We start from the raw sequence: 14796 nt of genomic DNA on the forward strand, positions 1-14796 counted from the left end.
TTTGTTTTGTTTTAATCCCACGTTAGGTGTCAGTGTGTATTCCAGTGTTGAGGCTATCCCGTCACAGAAAGAAGGTCTTATTCTACTGTCACTTCCCAGATCAGCTGCTAACTCAAAGGAAATCAGCCCTCAAAAAGCTTTACCGTGCTCCCATTGACTTCTTGGAAGAGCAAACCACTGGCATGGCTGACTTGGTATGTTAAGGCCTAAGGGTCACACCCTCAGGTTTGTCTTTCTCAGTATGTTTTTCCCCATTCAGCTTCCAAAACTTTGCTTCTCGTAAATGAACACAGACCCATTATATATGCATGTATGTAGAAGGATCGTTTTTGAAATACGAGAGACTGCAAAGTGCTCAACTAAAAAAAAAAAAAAAAAAAAAAAGCTAAAAATAATGGCAAATGAAGCCAAATTTAAGGATAAAAATGATGAACGTGAAGTCCTTGAAACACTAATGTCACGGTGATGCTGGAAGTACCAACTGGTCGGGACTTTTTGGGGGTGACTAATATAAAGTTAAAATATTGTACTACCAGTACAATCTCAACATAATCAACAATTCCATTCTGCCTTTAATATTTGACTGAAGCAGCGGCCAATCAGGGTCACATTTAAAACAACACACTCGCCACAGCAAATTACAATGTACGGTCCTCCTGATGCAACTTTATTTGCATGTAGATTCTGGTAAACAGCCAGTTCACCGCAGGAGTCTTCAGGGAGACCTTTCAGAGTCTCAAAGGGGTCCAGACAGACGTCCTCTATCCCTCGCTCAACACGCGCACATTTGACCAGCCGCCCACTGAATCGGAAAGCCTGTGGGGGCTGCTTCCCGAGGGAACCTCCCACCTGTTCCTCTCGCTCAACCGATACGAGCGAAAGAAGAACTTGGGCCTGGCCCTGCGAGCCCTAGCGGAGCTGAGGCGTGTGCTTCCTCCGGGCCGGAGAGCAGGCATCCACCTGGTAGTGGCGGGGGGCTACGACGAGCGAGTGGGCGAGAACTTGGAGCACTACGCCGAATTGAAGGAGCTGGCATCGCAACTCCACTTGGAGGACTGTGTGACTTTCTTACGCTCCCCCTCGGACTCGGTCAAGGTGGCGCTGCTGCGGGGCAGCCACGCGACGCTCTACACGCCCAGCGGGGAGCATTTTGGGATCGTTCCCGTCGAGGCCATGTACTGCTGCTGCCCCGTTATCGCTGTCAACTCCGGGGGGCCCCTGGAGAGCGTGGCGGACGGCGAGACGGGCTTCCTGTGCGAGCCCACGGCGGAGGCCTTCTCCAAGGCCATGGAGAGGCTGGTCGTGGAGCCGCAGCTCCGCAGGGACATGGGACAAGCTGGGAGGAAGAGGGTGCAAGATAAGTTCTCTCTCCAGGCCTTCTCACAGCAGCTGTACGGATATGTTGTCGGCCTTAGCCAGTGACATTTATTTTTTTGGGGTGCGCCTGACTGTGGTGAGGTATGAGGACAATTAATCAGTGTTGCTGAGGAAGAAGCCTTTGATACCAATTATGAAGAAGATAAAGTGCGTACATGTCGCAGCGTGGCAACCAAAAGTATTGATTGATACAGTGAAATGTTTCTTTCCCCTTTTTTTGGGGCTGTCTTTATTAGCGGAGGAACGCAGTTATCATCAGGCACGCCACGCGGTTCTAAATCAATAAACGGGATGTTTCCCCCCCCCCCCTCCACTTCCTGTCTGCCCAGAGCTTTTATTCCAAAGACGCCACCGGCCCGCTCGGTGACTCTTGTTGCTGCACGGAGGTTATTAGCAGATGATAGAGAGTGTTTGGCTTCATTAGAGGTCTGGCTGGTGGGCAGTATGCCGCTGTCTGGGTCATTATCAAGGAGGAGAATAGCAGAAGGTCACCGTGTCTGCAACGGCAATGGCCTCCTCCACCCTTTCGCTGTATAGAGACGTTCTTATTGACATTCCACAAGTCTTAATAAACTAGACGATACACAAAGTTTCTCCAGTCGCTTTGTTGCAAAGTTTTGTCCGCCTTTTATTGAGGGGGGGTTTGGGCAGCCAACAAAGTATGTCCTTTACTGTCAGTGCATAGTTGAAATCCTGTCGCGCAGTAAAGGGTTTTATGGTGCTTGTTAGGATGAAGAATAAGCAGATGTGAGAGCTTATGTTTCCGTCTCCATGCGCTGCTGCATTATCAGTTCGAGAGTTTGGGTGGTGTCGACGTGATCCCCGTTCATTTTCTGAAAGGGAATCTGGAAAGACAAACCAAATATTAGCAATGGCAATAGCCCAAATTAGAGGCATAAAATCTGATCTTGTATCATCTATTTTTTTTTTTTTTTTTGCTTTGCAAATTTCCTACTTCCCTTGTGGCTGGAAAGCAAAGCGTGGAGAGTCCCTGTCACCAAAACGCATTGGTGCATTATTTTTCTCTTTTGATCTAACTTTTCTTTTTTTTATTTATTTATTTTGACCAGGTTTAGCTTCTTGTTATTCGCATGACAGTCAAGAATCCAACATACCTGCGTGCACACGGCTCGACCGTATCGAACAAACGTGGCGAAATGCTCGCTGTTAAAGTTGATCAGGTCGTATTTAAACTGTTGATGCAAGAAAGTGTGACAGCGATGCATCATCTGCTCCGTTATGGACGGAACCAGGTGGTGCTTGTCGTTGTTGACCCGAATGCGGGTTCCCGCAGGCAATCGGATGTCAGCGATGGGTTGAGAGGTGATGGTGGTCTTCTTCAGAACACCGTCGCCTTTCTTCCTGGGCAGCATCTGCTGCATTAGACTGCGGCACGCTTTCTGAGTCATGTTCTCATCTTTGGAGCGGAGAAAAAAAAAAAAATCTCACCTTATTGTCATTTTACGCAGTTTGTACGGCAAGTTCAAATCAATGTTTTCATTCTCTTTTACCTCCCACTCCAAAATGAATCACATGACCTTGTCCCATATAAACTCCCCATAGAGACACCCCAAGCCACGGGTGCGCAAATTCGATCAAGTCTCCAATCTCGGCCGCGGACACATTCTTATCAACCTGCGGAGGAAAATAATTCAAATGATCGGAAAGGTTTATGATTAAGGTGTTAAAATAAAAGCCAGGAGGAATTGACAAGTTACACTGCTCTTTCAATTCATGCAGACTTTCCTTCATAAATACTTATTGATTGAACAAAACGAAATAAAAACAGACCTGTTGCCATTGCATTTGAGAGAAAAGGCTGCCGGGGACAACCAAGCACGCAACTAACAATGATTATTTCATGCTGTAATCAGTTTGTATGCAACGTGGACACGCCTTGGTGATATCCAGATAGCTTTGAGTTGATGCGGCCAAAAAGATAAACTGCTTAATAGGTTACTTATTATTATTCCATGACATGACTTGTATAACCCCCCCAAATTTGTCCCCCAAAAAATCTGATTTAAAAACCGGAAGGCCCAGCTTTGTCTACATTGTTTGAAATCTATAAGTAAAATAATACTACAAATAAAATATTAAATAAAGAAAGTATTAAGTAGAATATTATAAAATAAGTAAAATAATAGTAAAATATAAAATAAATAAACTGAAAAATTCATACCAGCCAATTTGAATCAGTCTTAGTTGAAGTAAATATAGAAGCAAACTTTTGCTGGAAAAGAAATGAATTTTGAAAAAGAAAGTCAAAGTATGTGGAGGGGAAAGGGGGGGGGGGGGGAGCAGAGTGCCCGCCTGGCCTCCCGGTGCCCCGTGGTGAGGTTCTTATTGAGATCACGGCGTGTCTGAGTGACAGCGATAACCGGCACCTAGGTGCCACCGGCTCTCACCGTTTAATTAATTAATGAGACCGCAGGCTTACTTTTCTAATTCCAACCATCCGGCATGGGGCTGTATAGCTGGTCGATAGGCCGGGAATGGCGAGGGCTGTTTTCGGGCAAAGATAGACGACCACGACGTGTGTGTGTGTGTGTGTGTGCCTGTGTGTAGTCGCTGGCTCTACGTCCGTTGTGTTGACATTCTGGGACCTGCTCTCCTTGTTAGTCTTGCTCTATTAAATAGCTGTAGAATATTTTTACTCTGACTTTTAATCACGTGTGATGATTGGGAGTTAATCATGGGGCTAGATGAAGATGATGATGATGATGATGATGAGAAGGACAGGGTTACTACATTAATTCTTGCTCCCACTTTAATAAGCAGGTCATGGAACTCATGGCCCAGAAAAGACTAAATACCTTGCGAGTTAGTGAAAAGGTGCTTAGAGCAGCACGCATGTTTCATTATTAAGAATGAGCTAGTCTTCCAAACGGAAAATTAACAATCTTTTATTGTCTCCTTTGTTTTGGAATTAGGCGCTGTAAATAACACAAACCCACTTTGAGGTTGGTAATCATGAGAAATAACTTCGCAAATCATGTTGAGTGTATTTTGTGAGGTTTTGTGGAACACCCAGCTTAGATTGTTGACCTTCAGAGTGTACCTTTTGGAATTGGGACAAGTTTTTGGTCAAAAATATGAAAAGAAAAAAACAAAACATTCACAATAGCGTATCAAGTTACTTTCGAAAGTTGTTAATTTATTTTATTGTATTAGGTTTAAAAAAAAAAAATAAACCATGAAGACAATACATGCTTTAGATAATGAACCAAAATATAAAAACAAAACATATGATAAAAATGCCTTTCACCACATCTATGCGATGACAACCTAAATGATGGAATGTGCTAAAATAAAAGCTGATCTCTATTTGTATTCACAGTTTGTCTTTTAAGAGCTGTATTTTAAAGGCAAAATGTTTGTAAATGATATATTTCACACTTTACTGCCCCTTGTAAACCATTGAAATCTATGACCAAGCCTCCCCCCCTCCCCTCCCTAAACGTTAAAACCGATCTTGCACGTCTTCCTCCCACGAAGACGAACGGTCTCAGCTGTTGATATCGCGGAGCAAAGGAATGATTTACTGCTACTAAATAAAAGTCTGTGCTCTGGGAAAGATCACAATAAAGCATTTATGATCTCTGATAGTGGAATATTTTACATAGTAGAGCCTCGGCAAAAAATAAATAAAAAAATAGCTTTATGGCCCAGCAAGGAGAAACGTTACGACTCGTTCTGGCTTGTATGTTGCCGTTTACAGCATCGCATAGCTTTGAGATTTACCTCGCAGGAGCTTTATTTCTAAAATAATATTTATTTTACAAGGAAATGCAACAAACAAAGACTGCAAAAATTAAATAGACATTTATTTTGTGTCTCCATCACAATAAAGTATGCTCGCAGTGTGCCTTTTAATATATATATTTTTTCTTCTCCACATCAAATCTCTTTATTTTTATTTTTTTATTTACCACCATAGAGTCACTTATCAGCTATGAGGCGTCAAAGTTCATCTCATTATTTAACACTTGCTGACACGACAACTCCTTGTTTTTGTTTATTGGAGCTTGGGACAAAGTGGTGAAAGGATTTTTTTTTTTTTTTTCCTTGCTATTTATATTCTGTTGTGATTGATCGTGATGATAAACAAGTCTTAGTTTAAAACCAAATCATATTATAAGCCTTTAAGCAATGAGTATTTGAACACAAGCGGTGTGTAGCAAATATTCCTGGAGTTACTGACAGTAGTTGTGAAAGTCCTCTTTCTTTGTGTCTGCATGACATCTAGTGAGTGTATTTTCAAGATTCTATAGAAACATATAGAAGGTGTGTGTGTTGGGCGTCAAAAGAACCGACCTCCCCTTGAACTTGGCTGTCTTCCAGCGCTCATTTTGCCCGTTAATCTGTTGCAAATCAGTCAGTCACGTCGGCTTTAAACAAACACATTAATATTTGAGAGCGCTTGGCGCCGACCACACACAAACACACACGCACCCAACCTGTTTAGCGTGGCATTGTTCTTTTTTTATCCTCTTAAACTGATGCATGTTTTTAACTCATTGTTGGCCTGAGGTGACGTGTGTGTGTGTGTGTGTGCGCGTCTTCATGTGTGTGCCTACGAGTGGTCCACATGGATTTGCACCTACAGCACTTGTGGCCCAGGAGGTTCTTACAGATCACAGGTGTGACACTACACAGCTGGTGAACACTCACAGGTGGATGTCAATCATAGTGTGTGTGTGTGTGTGTGAGTGTGTGAGAGAAATATACAAAAAGACAATAGCCATTTGACTGTTGTTGATGCAAGTGTGTTTTTATGTGTGTGTGTGTCTGTGTGTGTGTGTGTGTGTATAGCCAGTGCCCGTTTACATCCTGTTAGATTGAGCTGTCAGTCGGCAGGCAGCAGATGAAGATTAATGGAGCGAGCAAACAATAAGAGGCCGGCAATGATCATGAATATGCTAATGGTCGTTATGCATACACACTCGGTAGACACGCGTGTGTGTACAGTGTTTGCGAGACGGCGAGGTGATGCGGGTTATACGCCTTCTCTCGGGATTCACCAAAAAAAAAAAAAAAAAGCAAGGTGATGGACAGGAGGGATGGATGGGGGAGGGGCGGGGACCACGTCCCGTGCGTTAGCTTTGGCTTGAGGGCTTTTCCGTGAGTGACTTGATTGGTGTTGCGTTCAAATGAGTGTCTTTGCCAAGCGTCTGATTAAGACTAGGGTGTAATGAGAGGATGATTATGAGGAGAGAAGAAAAAAAAAAAAAGCAATAGATGGACAGATCTATTCAGTATAAGGATGATAGGCTTCTTTGTTGCCTCGTCCCATTTAGGTGGTCCTCAGGGGTCCGTTCTGTGTTTGCAGCCATTTCGACTGATTTCTCTACCTTGCTCTCTCTCCTCACGCTTCCCTTCCATCTGGGTCACTTGTCCTCCACTCCATCACCTGAATACCTCCACTCAGGGGTCCCACTAGGTCCACTGGGAACCATTTGAGAGGTGGGGGGGCGGGGGGGAGTTCTCTGACCTTGCCCGTCCTTTAAACCCAAATACACACCTGCATTCCCGCACTTAGCGCCACACATCCTGATGGAGAGCGTCATTTGCGCACGGCGATGGATGGCGCGCCCCAACGTCGTCCGAAGAAGTGCTTATGATTGGCGCTAATGAGCTCACAGGGGACGCCCGGAGAGAGCGGGCCCGCCAATGTTGACTGCCGATCGGGTACGACTCTCGGGAGGCTCCCCGCCGAGCTGAGGCCCTCCTTCCTTCCGTCTTGGGAGTTTGTTTAGAAGTGTGTGTGTGTGTGTTTCCAACAGTCCCACTGGTCATTATACGCTCATTGTGCTGAGTTGGTTATCGGTGCTCTCCTTGGACAGGGGTAGTTAAACACTTGGATGTTGAATTACATCAGTTATGAGGCCAAGGTCACTGGTTTGGGAGCATTAAACAATCTACTAGGGCACTGTTGGAGGAAAAACACTGCGGGTTGCTAACAGCAGCGGTGGCAAATGTGTGTGTGTGTGTGTCGCAGTGTTTGTGTGTCTTATTACCATGCATCATGTGTCAGCGTTGTCCAGCAGCCTGAGCCTTGACGCCGTGCTCCAGGGGCGAGTTATAGATTACCGTCTGGAGCGGGTAGGGGCCAAGGGAGCTGCCGGGGCCCAGACCTGAGCACTGTAGGCCTGTCGCGGCTATCTGCTCATCAGACTGTCTCGGGAGGCCGCGGAGCTTAACCTGGAGCAAGGCTCTGATTAACCAGACTAATGACACCGAGGCCCCCAGCTCCCACTTCTCAGCGCTATAATCACCGCTTAAGGCCCCCCGGCCGGCCGGCCATTCGGTGTGTCTATATGGAGAGAGAGCCCAAGCAAGTGTCTCAAGCTTAATGCTTAAGTCCACTTTGAAGGCAGTGACAATGTTAGCTAACGCAGACATAAGGCGGGGAGCGATGTTGGTATTTAATAGATAGGCTAATTGCATAAAAATAGATCACTGTTCATAATAAGCATGAAATTGAAAGTAAATATTCAATTTTATTGTTTTTTTGGGGGGGATTTTGGCATTTTCCATTTAAAAAAAATTAAATTACAAATTTTTGGGGGGGATCAGTTGCAGTTCAATGGATTTCAATAAAGAATCATTTGATTTCATATATTTGTGAACTGAATTGCCTCCATGGACCTGGATTTGAATATTAATGATTGCAGAAAAATATGCTCATGTTAGAAAAGATGTCATTGATTTAAAAAAAAAAATCAAAGTAGAGTAAAACACTGAATTAAATGAAATGTTTGAAACATTTTTTTTTCTTTTCTGCTCAGCCACTCTCCAACCATGTTGCTGCAGCATGCTTTATATTTCATATTTGCAATAAAATGATAACCTCGAGTGCTGCCAGGAATTTCGGTTCTGGCGATGGCTTTGGGCTTTAGCGAAATGCTGCAAGTCAGAAATCCACTTTCGTGGAGCATCAGTGAGTCACGGGCCTTTCGGGTTGTCATCACCTTTCTTCCCTTTCGGCGCTGGTGGCAAATGTTCTGGCTTCAAGTGCTTTGTGGATAAGCAAAGTCTTTGTTGCAAATGTTGCAGACAACAAGACTCTTCTCAACACGTCCATATGGCATTTTGCTTCAAAATTAACTTTACGCCCCCTTCTGGGAAAGTAGTTTCCTTTCGTGCGTGTGATCAAATGTTTTCAAAACGGTGTAGGGTCGCGGGTGAGCTAGCAGTCGGGCGGTTGAGTTGAGCATAGAAGTAGCAGGAAATAATACTAAATGTTTCTATTATTTATTTATTTATTTAAGAACTCAGGATGTAACAGCAAATGTTTGTCTCCGTTTGAACAGAAGTTATTTGTGTGTGATGCAATCTTTCAAGAGTTACGACTCTTCAGGAATCCCTTTTTATCCAAACAAGAATGTACTCTAATTCTAAGAAATTCAAATTTTAAAAAAAGTATTATGATTCTAAGATTTAAAAAAAAAAAAATAGGTCACTACGAGCAACTGCTTTTACTAAATACCCTGAAGAATAGTTTGGCTTTTATTTTATTGCTGCTGCTGTGGAACGCCCTTGAGCAAAGCAATTGTGTTTATAGTCACTTTTGTTTATTTTAATATTCTGTTATTTGAATTTCAGATTTAATCAGTCAACCAAGCTCATGTTAAATGGCAGTCAACAGTCTAAATAAAGTTCAGCTCTTTAACTTTTATTTTCGTAACATTTTTTTTTTCCATTCAAGCAGGTTCTGATTCGCTGCTAAAACACAAAGCTGTGTAGGCTCCCCCCCCCCCACACATCTTTAAAATGGTCCGTTTTCTCCATGTAAGAGTGTCTGTGTGAAAAATGCAATATTTTTTTTGTGTTGGCGTGAGAGTCTGCAAAGGGATGATTGCAGTCAAATGTAACGCGTGCACACGAATGAGGTTGTGGGCGTACGCCAGCGCATTTGAGCGTGTTTACTGTGTGATGATCGACATCTCATCTCTGCCTTCCTTATCACCAAAGCAAACGTTTGACTGACGATGGAAGCTTTCAGCATCCCCACCACCAACACACACACGGATCCCGGCGGAGAAACTTCTCCAAACCAAATGACGTATGCAAAGCAGACAAACAAGCGGCAACCTTTGTGCTATCGCAAAGCTTTGCAGCGGCACGCCTTGTTAGGTGCCAAACTTTTGAAGTGCCTTTGTGGCTTGAAGGTGGGGTGTGCCAAGAGTGCTCATTGTCCTGCGTGATGAAAGTGGGCCTTGACACATCCTAAATGAAGCCTCCAGGGTTGGAGGGCCCTCGCTGGGATCACAGGCCGGCCTCGTGACTATTCCGGGACAGCGAGGAAATAGCGAGTCAATAAATGATCTCTTCTCGCCTTGGTCTGTTGCTCGGTGAAGAGAGAGGACTCCAGCTGTTTTATTATTCTCACAGCCACATGAAAGAAACAAAGATTCAAGTCATCTTATCACAGGGGCATTTTTTATATGGGGTGGTTTTTTTTTGTTTTTGGTTTTTTTTTTAGAAAAGGATTCGTGAGACAACTCTTCATATTGTTCAAAGCGGGAAGTGTGTGTGTCTCTGTGTGTGTATGAGTGTGAGACTTTAAGCCACATGGCCAATGTGGTGAAAGATTAATTTTCAGACACTTCGTAGCATTATGGTTAAAAAATGCCCCCTAAAAAAAAAAACAGTATAAAAAAAACAATGAATTAAAAAAAAAAAGCTTAGCATTCATATCATCACAGTCAATGTGAATAAGGATAATTAGGATTTCTAAATGAAAAAGAATAAAAAGTCTTCTTGCATGCAACTTCTAAAGTGAAAAACACCACTGCTTTGCTCAATAAAGATTTGGTAACATAAGATCATTCTGAATTTCCTCAAACTGACCTCATTCAACCTGCAGATCCTTCCCACCATCCTGCCCTAACATGACCTGACATCTAATTTGGCTAGATGTGCGTGAATTTTACTTTTGCATTGTCAAAGTTGTGTGAGTTTTTACTCGAGCAAATGCCGGCGTCCATTCCAAGCAGCTCGTGTATTCGAATGGATCTGGCGGCTATTGTTGTGCTGTCACTGAATCGTCTGTCAGGCCCAAGAGACACGCTGCTGACATTTAGCAGGCCGATCCCAGCACCACCACCACCACCACCACCACCACCACCACCACCACCACCACCACCACCACCACCTCATTGTCTCGCTCGCTAGTTCTCTCTTTCTTTCTCTCCTCTTTTTTTTTTCTCCTGTCACTCCTTCACTGTGACGTGATGTGCAAGGAAAGATGTGTGAACAGTTGTGTTAATGAGTGGCCCTTTAAGGCTATTAGGATAAGATTGGTGCGCCCGGAGTTCCTCATTATAAGCATTGCCCTTACACAGAATGTTAATTGGGTGGCCGGTGTTTAAGGGGCTACCAATGGTTATAAGTGGACATAATAGATAAACAAATGATGTTTTAGTGGTCCGAGGGAAAAGATCAGCCGTTAATCAGCTCCGCTGTCATCTGTGGATTTAGATGATGACGGTGTTATGGGGAATAACATATGTGGGCTTGTATCGTGGAAAAATATTTACATAGTCCCGCTTGTCATTTGAAATGTTTAGCGTCTGGAGACTTGTCTTTTAGGGTTATTTCAGTGTGACCTAAGCGCCACCTGCTGGATAGGAGCGGAAGTTTGAATCCGCCTTGTCTTTGCAAAAAAATGTCAATGTCATTTTCGAACAAATCAGGCCCATATTATTTATCATCAAATGAACATAACAAATAAAATGTATAATAAAATTGATTTATTTATTTACGTGTATTTATTAAAATATGTATTTTTAATTTCTTACCTTAATTGCCCTTTATTGTTGGGCCAATAATCCCATATATTTTACCTGTGATGGTGATGACTCATAGCCATAATTAGAATTGTATGGAAATGTTTGTCCCTACATTTTAAGGAAAAAAACTCAAATATATCAGTTAAAGTTTTTTTTTTTTTAGCAATTTAAAGTTTAAAATGAAAAGTGGCTGGTGCTCTTCATGGCTACTTTTTAAAATGGTGGCTTTATGCCACCATCATGCGGAGAAACTTGGAACAACAGCACACAATATTTTGAACTACTTCTAGTCTTCATTAAATTAATTATACAGCAAATTACAATAAAAATAAAAACACAAAATATAGTAGAATATTTACAATACGCAGCTATAATACTCGTTATATTTAAGTTTCACATAAGCAGTTATATATAAGTAGGGATTTCTACTCGTAAGACAGTGTACGTCCTCACGTCCCCATTGTAATTTAATTTTAAATAAATCTTTACATTCCAAGTATAGATTATAATATGTTCGGGAAACAACAAACTACCTTTTTAAAATGATACGTATGGTGACGTATCACCTCCTGATTGGAGGCCATTTTTGATGGAGCGAGGCTAGACGAAACCATTCAAACCGACGTCCTCACATACATACAAAATGATATCTAAACATTCACTATCGCCAGTGGACATCGCTATCGTGATTCCGAAAAGGATTATGATCCTTATCATGTGAATTAGACGGCAAGATTACAAATCCGGCTAATTTACGTTTGGATTAGAGCACCCCCACATTGAGCGTGATCCTGCTAATAAAAATCAATTGAGGACGAGGACACGATGAAGATGGACACCTGCGACGGGATTCCAGCTAAAATGAGGCCTCGCTTTCTTTTATGACCACTTTGGTGCAATTTGTTTTTCAATTTAAATCTAGATTGATGATGAATACCGCGCTGTGGCCGCTGCTTATCCATGTCATCGGATGGCAGGGAGTCGCTCCGAGCCCGACCGATGAGGGGGCACTGCGGGCCGGCCACGGGGACCACGGAGAGCCGGGCCACCAGGAGCACCACAAAGACTCGTACAGCACCTTTGCGTCCGAGTTCTTGGAGTCCCGATATCTGTCTGATGACGGTAAGCATCTTCACTTCACCCATAGAACAACTTGGATGTGTACGTAGGAGAAAACGGTCGTTCAGCACCAAGGCCAGCTCCCCCCAAACGGTGGCCACCCCCAAGCCCCCATTTGAATGCCTGTAATTGTAAATGAACGCGAAGTGACTTGGAAGGTGGTCGAGATAGATGTAAAAAAAATAATCTGTTAAAAAATATATGACGAAGGACCGGCTGCATGTTGCATTTATGTTCAGACAATCATCACAATGGCGTTGTCATCAAATCAAAATGAAATTTGTCCTGAAGTAAAAATGGGAGATTTGTTTTGTGAGTCGGTTTTCCAAAAGCGCCTGAAAAGTAGTTTTAAATGGCTGTAATTTCTGAAAATATACACTATATTCACATTTTGAGACTTGAAAACTGCAAAGGTATCAAACTTCACTAATACGGATGATATTTGTTTTGTATTTTAACTACTGTACCATTTATGTTCAGCAATAACTAGTGCTTGTTAGATGTCAAAAGGTGTCACACACACTTTGGTTGCCTTACCAATGATATTACGTAGAAAATGCTAATTTAGCACATTTGCAGGTTACCCTTTTCCCACTGCGCCGCCAGTGGACCCTTTTGCCAGAATCAAAGTCACCGACTGTGGTGTGACAAAAGGATGCATCAGGTAAAAGCAAAAATGTGTCTTTCTACACAATAATAAAAAAAAAAAAAAGCATTTTAAAAACAACTTTCAAGGCTTGATGCGTTTTGTGTATTAAGGTACGGCAAGCCTGGGTGTGATGCGGAGACGTGCGACTACTTCCTGAGTTACCGTCGCATCGGGACGGATGTGGAGTACGAGATGAGCGCAGATACTGACGGCTGGGTGGCCGTAGGTTTCTCCTCCGACAAGAAAATGGTGAGATGGAGTACTTTCTGTTCTGAGCTCAGTTCTTAACTTTGTCAAGCTGTATTTTGACTTTACATTTGAAGTACCCGTTATTAATTTGTATGTCCGAGCAGGCTTCTCCTGACATTTTCATTTCCCGTTTCTCAGGGAGGCGATGATGTCATGGGCTGCGTCCACGACGACAACGGCCGCGTGCGCATCCATCACTTCTACAACGTAGGCCAGTGGGCAAAAGAGATCAAGAGAAACCCGGCGAGGGACGAGGAGGGCATCTTCGAGAATAACCGCGTCACCTGTCGTTTCAAGCGTCCGCTCTATGTGCCGCGAGAGGAGACGCTCGTGGACCTCCACCTGTCGTGGTATTACCTGTTTGCCTGGGGGCCTGCCATACAAGGTGAGTGTTGACCTTATGTGTTCTTATTTGTGTTTTGCATCTTCATCATCATCGGCTCTGGTTCTTCAGGCTCCATCACCAGACACGACATCGACAGTCCTCCGGTGAGCGAGCGCATGGTCAGTATTTACAAATATGAGGACATCTTCATGCCTTCCACAGCCTACCAGACCTTCAACTCACCCCTCTGCCTATTGCTCATAGTAGCCCTCACCTTTTATTTGCTGATGGGAACGCCGTGAAGGCGGAGGTGTACGGACAAAATGTAGCAGCAATAAAATAAGGTGCCATTACATTGTTGAGCGTGCGCGTTGCACTATTAGACGTTTTCAAATTAAATATATCACGTGGTGTGTACTTCATGTGCCGCTGCCAATCTTAAGCAACAAATACAAAAGTTTTACACAGGACAGTTTTTTTCATGACAGTAGATAATTCACAGCATGGGCTCAGAAATGACCACCAAATGGAGCATAAAAAGAGCAGATGGCAAATATTTACTGGCTCATGATTTATTTAGCTGAAGGACAAAGAAGAACCAATAATAGACTGTGTCCCTTTATTATTTGATCATATATTTTTGAGTTTGCCACATGTATGAATGTCACCCAAACATTGTGATGACAAAATGTTATTTGCGTCTTTTTTTTTTGCACACCCATGTATTGCGCTCTGTATGCACATCTAACTACTCATACTTCAAAATTCATTTTGTTTACTCATTGGCTTTGTGTAACAATATGGGGGTATGAGATACTAATCGCAATAACTTCAGAATATGTTTTACAATGACTATGGCTTATCTGATAACTTAAAAAAAAACGTTTTGTATTCATTACACAATTTTAATCCTCAATAGATATTTCCATTTCAGGGATCAAAATTTGTGTAAACAAATAAGATGATCTAAATATAAGTAATATATTATAAATATATAATATATATATCATTGTCTTTCACAAAAATATACTGTAACATACAGTGTGATACCTGTACAATACCAATAAATATTAAAACATCACAAAAAAATGTGTTGTTGGTAGTCCCTCCCTGTTCACTTCAAACATGTTTATGATGCTAAACCTACATTTATTTTATTATTATGATTATAAATCGTACACAGAATGCTAATTGGTGATAATAAATGATGAGTAAAGTGGTGGGAAGCAGTCATCGCTGTATAACGCTTGCTGAGCGAAAGCGTCCTCAAACTACGTTTC

The 14796-nt window shown here is 42.6% G+C and overlaps 3 protein-coding genes across 7 annotated transcripts in view; 2 read left to right on the plus strand and 1 right to left on the minus strand.

Annotated features, from left to right (window-relative positions):
* The window catches only part of alg2 (ALG2 alpha-1,3/1,6-mannosyltransferase), a 64221-nt gene extending 54879 nt beyond the window's left edge, over positions 1–9342 (plus strand). For all 4 annotated transcript variants that reach the window (XM_085919520.1, XM_085919521.1, XM_085919522.1 and 1 more), the window contains 2 exons: positions 27–194; positions 682–9342. In XM_085919520.1, coding sequence (XP_085775646.1) covers positions 27–194; positions 682–1422 — 909 coding nt within the window. In that variant the 3' untranslated portion in view covers positions 1423–9342. The remainder of the gene's footprint in view (positions 1–26; positions 195–681) is intronic.
* On the plus strand, positions 118–14590 carry frrs1l (ferric-chelate reductase 1-like). Of its 2 annotated transcripts, XM_085919525.1 has the most exons (7): positions 118–225; positions 9355–9445; positions 9552–12296; positions 12873–12957; positions 13053–13191; positions 13330–13576; positions 13646–14590. In XM_085919525.1, exons 3-7 carry the CDS (start codon positions 12056–12058, stop codon positions 13816–13818), a joined length of 885 nt encoding a protein of 294 aa, XP_085775651.1. In that variant the 5' UTR covers positions 118–225; positions 9355–9445; positions 9552–12055; the 3' UTR covers positions 13819–14590. The 2 variants fall into 2 exon arrangements, with proteins under 2 accessions (XP_085775651.1, XP_085775650.1); XM_085919524.1 differs by having other exon boundaries at positions 9355–12296.
* LOC147051936 (phospholipase A and acyltransferase 4-like) lies at positions 1921–3213 on the minus strand. The gene is made up of 4 exons (XM_085919526.1): positions 3169–3213; positions 2889–3012; positions 2493–2794; positions 1921–2222 (listed from the first exon to the last, which is right to left on the minus strand). The coding sequence occupies exons 1-4, from the start codon at positions 3181–3183 to the stop codon at positions 2133–2135; spliced, it is 531 nt and encodes a 176-aa protein (XP_085775652.1). The 5' UTR covers positions 3184–3213; the 3' UTR covers positions 1921–2132.
* Positions 14591–14796: the final 206 nt, after the last annotated feature.

Source organism: Syngnathus leptorhynchus, chromosome 8, assembly GCF_054491065.1.
Source record: "Syngnathus leptorhynchus isolate UIUO chromosome 8, UIUO_Slep, whole genome shotgun sequence".
In the NCBI taxonomy this organism is placed as follows: Eukaryota; Metazoa; Chordata; class Actinopteri; order Syngnathiformes; family Syngnathidae; genus Syngnathus; species Syngnathus leptorhynchus.

Coding starts and splice junctions, on each gene's coding strand:
- LOC147051936 (XM_085919526.1), bottom strand. Junction 2,795..2,888: donor GATTCATTTTGGAGTGGGAG/GTAAAAGAGAAT, acceptor TCCGCTCCAAAG/ATGAGAACATGACTCAGAAA. Junction 2,223..2,492: donor GTCGAGCCGTGTGCACGCAG/GTATGTTGGATT, acceptor TTGTCTTTCCAG/ATTCCCTTTCAGAAAATGAA.
- frrs1l (XM_085919524.1), top strand. CDS start 12,056: ATGACCACTTTGGTGCAATTTGTTTTTCAATTTAAATCTAGATTGATG. Junction 12,297..12,872: donor CCGATATCTGTCTGATGACG/GTAAGCATCTTC, acceptor GCACATTTGCAG/GTTACCCTTTTCCCACTGCG. Junction 13,192..13,329: donor TCTCCTCCGACAAGAAAATG/GTGAGATGGAGT, acceptor CCCGTTTCTCAG/GGAGGCGATGATGTCATGGG.